At 36.9% G+C, this 6,245-nt stretch overlaps 1 protein-coding gene across 1 annotated transcript; it reads left to right on the top strand.

Moving 5' to 3' along the window:
- Nucleotides 1-9: 9 nt before the first annotated feature.
- Nucleotides 10-4,942, top strand: LOC140963124 (protein CIA1). The gene is made up of 10 exons (XM_073422363.1): nt 10-382; nt 622-768; nt 917-1,135; nt 1,292-1,356; nt 1,910-1,975; nt 2,146-2,217; nt 2,830-2,892; nt 3,007-3,076; nt 4,237-4,320; nt 4,695-4,942. The coding sequence occupies exons 1-10, from the start codon at nt 188-190 to the stop codon at nt 4,788-4,790; spliced, it is 1,077 nt and encodes a 358-aa protein (XP_073278464.1). The 5' UTR covers nt 10-187; the 3' UTR covers nt 4,791-4,942.
- The last annotated feature ends 1,303 nt before the right edge of the window (nt 4,943-6,245 follow it).

The raw sequence follows: 6,245 nt of genomic DNA, 5'->3' as shown, positions 1-6,245 counted from the left end.
TATATATATATTTTATTGATATACTAAGACATCCAACCCTTCCCAGCTGCTAGTGCTGTCGGCTCGAGTTCCACACACTTTTCCCAATATCGGCGGCGCGTGCATTACGACTCCTTAGACCCTAAACCGCTTTTATCTAAAACCCTAACTATCATTTATAAATTTGTTCTTCACTATAATTTGCGTGATGAATTTCGCTGAGGAGAATTTCGAGCTGAAAGAAATTCAGAAACTCGAAGGCCACACCGATAGGGTTTGGAGCCTTGCCTGGAAACCGGCCACTGGAGTTGATGGCGTCCCCGCAGTATTATCTTCGTGTAGTGGAGACAAAACAGTCCGCATTTGGGAACAGAGCCCCGCCACAGGCTATTTTCAGTGCAAGGTCTTTAGTTTTCTGAATTTTAGTTGAATTTATAAGGTTTTTAGTTGCCCTATGTGTTAGAGAAAAAGGATTGTATGGTACTTCGTCTCTGGCTTAACGCGAATTTCGCACATCACAAGTGCTAAATTTTCGAAATTTCATTACGCTGTTTGATAACATGGACAAAAATATGAAAGAAATCTTTACCGGATTTTGGTGTTTGTTTATTTTATTTTGGTGTTAACGCTGATCTGGTGCAGGCTGTATTGGAGGAGACCCACACCAGGACTGTAAGATCATGTTCATGGTCACCGTCTGGTAAATTATTGGCCACGGCTAGCTTTGATGCCACCACAGCCATATGGGAGGATGTTGGAGGTGATTTCGAATGTGTGTCCACTTTAGAGGTATTTATATCTGATGTGATCAAGTAAGAATCTTTTTGGTGGCGGAATTCTGTTGAGTGATTCGATGTAGTGACAATAATTATATATGGTCTTTAATATGTTATATTTTTCTGAGATTGATGTATAAAAATGGTAAATTGATGTCCAGGGTCATGAAAACGAAGTTAAAAGTGTCTCTTGGAATGCATCTGGCTCATTGCTTGCGACTTGTGGGCGAGACAAATCAGTCTGGATATGGGAAATATTACCACATAATGAGTTCGAATGTGTTTCTGTGCTGCAAGGACATACACAGGATGTTAAAATGGTCCAATGGCATCCGACAATGGATATTCTGTTTTCATGTAGCTATGATAATAGCATTAAGGTACCGTGAATGTGAAATTAGAATTCTCTTTATGTTTAGGATATTTAAGCATCTGTTAATCCTTGTAAAGCCGCCTGCTTGTTTGTGGCTGTTGGTTAGTCTTCTTTATATTTAATTTAATCTAAAAAATGTATCAGACTCATTAAGCTGTTGTAGGTCTGGGTAGAGGATGGGGACAGTGATGATTGGCATTGTGCGCAAACTTTGAGTGAATTAAACAGGTAGTTTTTAACTCTCTATGTTTGTATATGTCAACAGCCTTGAAATAATGGCAATCTGTGATCCATTATCTTTCTTGTTTGATACTTTTCGACTTTTTCATTATGCTATATCACCGGGCCCATTGTATGAAGTATAAATAATTCCTAGTTTTAAATGCTCTTGATGTATGCAATAATTATTTATTTAAATGGGCGAATCATGTTCATAAGACTCAACAATTGTAGCAGATAAAAGTTTCAGTGAAGATGTATGGTGTTAGTTTGTTCACTGATCATTCTACGGAGCTTGCCAAAAATCGAACTGTTATACCAAGTATTTTGATTATCACGGACCTAATTCAAGTAACCAAATTGTCAATATGTCTAAGTAAAGAGTTCAAATCTGCTCCTTTTCTCTTTCCTTCTTTGTGGTTGTCTTATGATACGTGCTTTGTTCTGTGCTGTAAGCTTTTAGTTGTTTAATGTGCAATCTATACTTTTCGCATTGGATGTATAAATGGAGATTATTTAAAATTCTCGTGAAATGTAACTCCTTTGTTTTCTGTCTTTTTAGTGGCCACACTTCTACAGTCTGGGCGTTATCTTTTAATGCTATTGGGGACAAAATGGTTTCCTGTAGGTATGCCCAAACTTTCATTTAATGCTTGCATATTTAATGACTGTAACATTCAGTTAACCACATGTAAGTCCAGTCTTATGAGTAGTGCCATAAAGAATTTTATGTTTCAATGACAGGAAAATAGAATAATTGTGATGTTAGGTATAATGCAGTAATTTTTTCTTTTTCAGTGATGATCTAACCATTAAAATATGGGCTACTGACATCACACAACTGCAGTCTGGAAATGGAAATGCCCCTTGGTGAGCAATGCATTAACATTTGTGTTTGATCCTTCTTTTTTGCTAGATTTTCTTTAAGTTTAGTTTCAGGATTGTTCTTTTTGTTTCTTGATTTGGGTGACAAAGCAGGTTTGAAGTCATATCTTAAAAATGACATTTTCCTTTTTAAAGCTTGAATCAAATAGTCTCATGTTTCATTTAATTTACTCTTGCCTACAAATTCCCATTCAAGAAAATGTTAACGAAGACAAATATGAAATTAATGGATATTGATTATACAACCATTGACATGGTGAATTCAATGTTGATTATTAAGTCAATTGTATATATTTTTTCTTTTTATGAAATGTGAGAATGTTGGTCGATTCTTATGGGGGGCAACACATGTCATTGTTTTACACTTCTGCTTAACGATATTCATCAAGCACCGCAGTTCCACTCTCCTATAGACTTGATCATTTATTGATTATTTTTTATAAGATTTTGTTATAAGATTACAACACTATTTATTATTTAACAATTAAAGGCTCGCGGTTTTTGAAATATTATTTATGAATTATGTTTAATCAGGTTGCTGGAATCCAAATCATAATATATAGTTGGATGATAATTTTACGTTTTTCTCTTTGCCAGGACACATATTTCTACTCTCTCAGGTTATCACGACCGAACAATTTTTTCTGTCCATTGGTCAAGGTAGCAGATACTTCTCTATTTCTACTCTCATTCTCTTGTTTTAAAAAATTGGGTAATGTTTGCATTTCAGTTAGTCATATCTTTTATTTCCTTTTTGAGCTGTGAATATGACAGGGAGGGAGTAATTTGCTCTGGATCTGCTGATGATGCTATCCGTTTATTTGTTGGAAGTGAAGGCGGCCAGGTATTACAAAAAGTTATACTTGTTCACTGGATTGGTTTTCTACTTATTCATTTCTTGGCATACTCATTTTCACGATGAGATTGCATAAGGCCTTTCATCATCTTCTGCTCACATTCTGATTGCGTAAGACCTTTCACCATCCTGCACTCCAATACATCGTATCTCCTTGGTGTAAATTCCAATTTTTTTTCCTGTACCTCTGGGCTCTGGTCCTTCTGAGAACTGTATAAGATGTTGCCTGTTATTCGCCAACCTAATTCTTTGCCAAAGCTTCCGCTGATTTTAGCCCCTTTTGTGGCCACTCCTTTAGCATGCAGTGGATGACTTTCTAGTTGACCAAATAAAAACTGAATCGGATTGAGTCCTAATGGAATAGGTAAGGCTAGATGATATCACTAGTTGCATGAATGAGTTTTCAAATTTACAGCAAAACCAATATTGTTGAAAATTAACTCAAGGAAAAGTTGGATTGCCTTGAATGGCATTGACATAATTGTCTCTGTTAAGCCCATATGTCTAATCATGTGAGCTTTGATTTACTACTTTACCATGCTCTGCTTTCATGTCATACCTGGATGGCACTTACATTGAATATATTCTTATGAAATATACCTGAAGGGTGTGCTCTAATAACTACTGACGAACATGTCTAACTTGTATAATTTCGGTGAGCAACCTCTTGAGACTCTGGTCTATGCACTTTACTTCTTAATATTATTTATTCAAGTTCATTTTTACTTTGGAGCCAGGCCTTTAGTGTTTATTTCTGAGTAAAGAAGTATTTTATGAATGAGCAATTCGATTATTTACAGGTTTTGAATTCATTGGTCTGCTTTAGGGAAAGCATTCGATATTTATGTAAAACATTAGCTGTTATGCCGTTCCTTTGGTTTCTGAAGTAATGTATATACTTCGTGTTCTTTTACGGTAGCAACACTTTTCTCATCCTCCCCCCTCCCACTTAACAAAAAGGAAGATAATTCACGAACTAAAAGTATTGGTATAAAGTACATCCCAAAACTATGGGTCCCATGTTTTTGTACTGGTATTGCTTGTTATGACTGGACGATAGAATTGGTAGTTTCAATCACTCTGATTTGTTTACCTATAGATGTTACGTTCCTTTAATACATTCATTTTGTTTTCGCATGGTACTACAGGTTGGTGGATCTACATACAAACTGCTATTGAAAAAAGAGAGAGCTCATGACATGGATGTGAATGCTGTGCAGTGGAGTTCCTGGGTAAATTTTAAAAGTGGATTGTGTATTTGTCTATACATGAGTATTCAACCATTCACTCTTATTTAGGCATTAGGGCCATAAATATTAGTTTCCCGAATTGAAATCCCTATATTTGGTTATTAGTAATGTGATTTTTACCTTTGGCATATACTTGTCGGTCGTTTCAAACTATTTGAAGAGCATGAGTTTAGAAATTGTTAAAACTGAAAATCCTGTTCGTGTACCAGGGCCTGTAGTAGACCTCTTTTGAACTACCGGACATATATTATAGTTTCCTGTGATCTCCATCATCTAAACTTTGGTGTTTGCCTACCCCAATCTCTTTTTATGTAGATAATTTACTCCGATATTTTCTTTATCTCATGACGAAACAGGAAAACAAGTGTCTGGCCTCTGCAAGTGATGATGGCACTGTCAAAATATGGGACTTAACAACTACTTCACCTGGTCAGAAAAAACTGCTTCCATAGTCCTATACATGTTTCAATCAGCAAATGCATTTGCAAATCTTTTGCATAATTTATGTGTGCATGAGGTTTTTGTAAGTTAATACCTCAGGATAGGAACAACAAAATCGGTGTAAATTTTTTTCCAATAAAATATTTTAGATTTCTGGACATAATCATATGATGTCACCCTGAACTAATTTTTTTCCTGCGAGATGCTACCGTTCAACTGAAGAATCCCAAATCCTACTCTGTTTCAGGGATTGATTAGTTAACTTCCTAGACTTGATCTTCTTTGATTTCCCCTCCCCTATGGTTGTTTCTTTTTTTTTTTTTACTATTTTTTATACATGATTATATATAATCATCCAATGCAATTACATTGTATATAATATTATAAAAGGTGGAATAAATATATAAATGCTGCAACTATCAAAATAGTTATTAAAAATTCATCATCATATTAATATTAAAGATTCATACAGTACAAATACACGAGCTAACTTAGTCGCTGGCGGTGGCCGTGGTTGGCGATTCGAGGCAGGGGTTGTGACTGGCTAGGCTCCCGCCCCCACTCATTACTACCGACTGAGACAAAGGCGGTATGGTCGGCGGTCGCCATTTAGAATATTGGATGCCATTTATTAAGACCAAAGATATGTTTTCATAAGAATTGTCCTAAAAATACAGATACTACGGTAAAGGGCAAGTATTTTCACAGCAGGAGATACCATTCTAGAAGAAACACATAACCTCTAGGCTATCATCATCAACCATTCTTCATTGCAGTTGAATTGACTCTTCCTCTTTCTCTCACCAGGGCCGCTCTTGCGGAAACAACAGCGTTGTTCGCCAGCGTGGAGTCAAATGCCTTGCAATCAATCCAATCTTTGAGCAAACCCTCTTGTCCCCATATCTCTGGTACCTGAACCCGACCCACCACCTCCACTCCGTTTCTCTTCAATCTCTCCCACGCTGATACTGCATCTAACTTCGTGTCCTTCGGTTCTGTCTTTGGATTCTGCGGAAGCATGGTAGGGAATATGAATCGATAATTGAAGGAAGCAGATTTGTACTCACTCCAATTGTTTTTATCTACTCCATTTCTAGAATGCTTCTCCTATTTATAGGCGTCGTTTTCTCGGAAAGCGTTTCGGTTTACAAGGTAAGTGACAACCCGGGGTGTTCTTTGCTGTGTGATTCAGATTCTTGTTCCTGTGTTTTCGTTGTCATATGTATCAGTAGATCCGTATCCAGTGGTTTTTTTTTTATTACAACTCACGCGGGGAAGGAGGATCGAACCCGGAGAAACTGACTATTCCGACAGGGGTGAGACCACTGGACTACAAGTCCGGTCTCCCGTATCCAGTGGTTTAGATCAAACCATACTGGGCCAAACGCTATATTAAATACCATCAGATGTCCAGGTCCCATATATATTCTACGTAGGACCCATATTTGTTTTAATGCACCCAACGA

The sequence above is a fragment of the Primulina huaijiensis genome, chromosome 17, assembly GCF_012295235.1.
Source record: "Primulina huaijiensis isolate GDHJ02 chromosome 17, ASM1229523v2, whole genome shotgun sequence".
Taxonomy (NCBI): Eukaryota; Viridiplantae; Streptophyta; class Magnoliopsida; order Lamiales; family Gesneriaceae; genus Primulina; species Primulina huaijiensis.
Note: the sequence above shows the minus strand (reverse complement) of the source record. Positions and strands in the feature narration are given on the sequence as shown.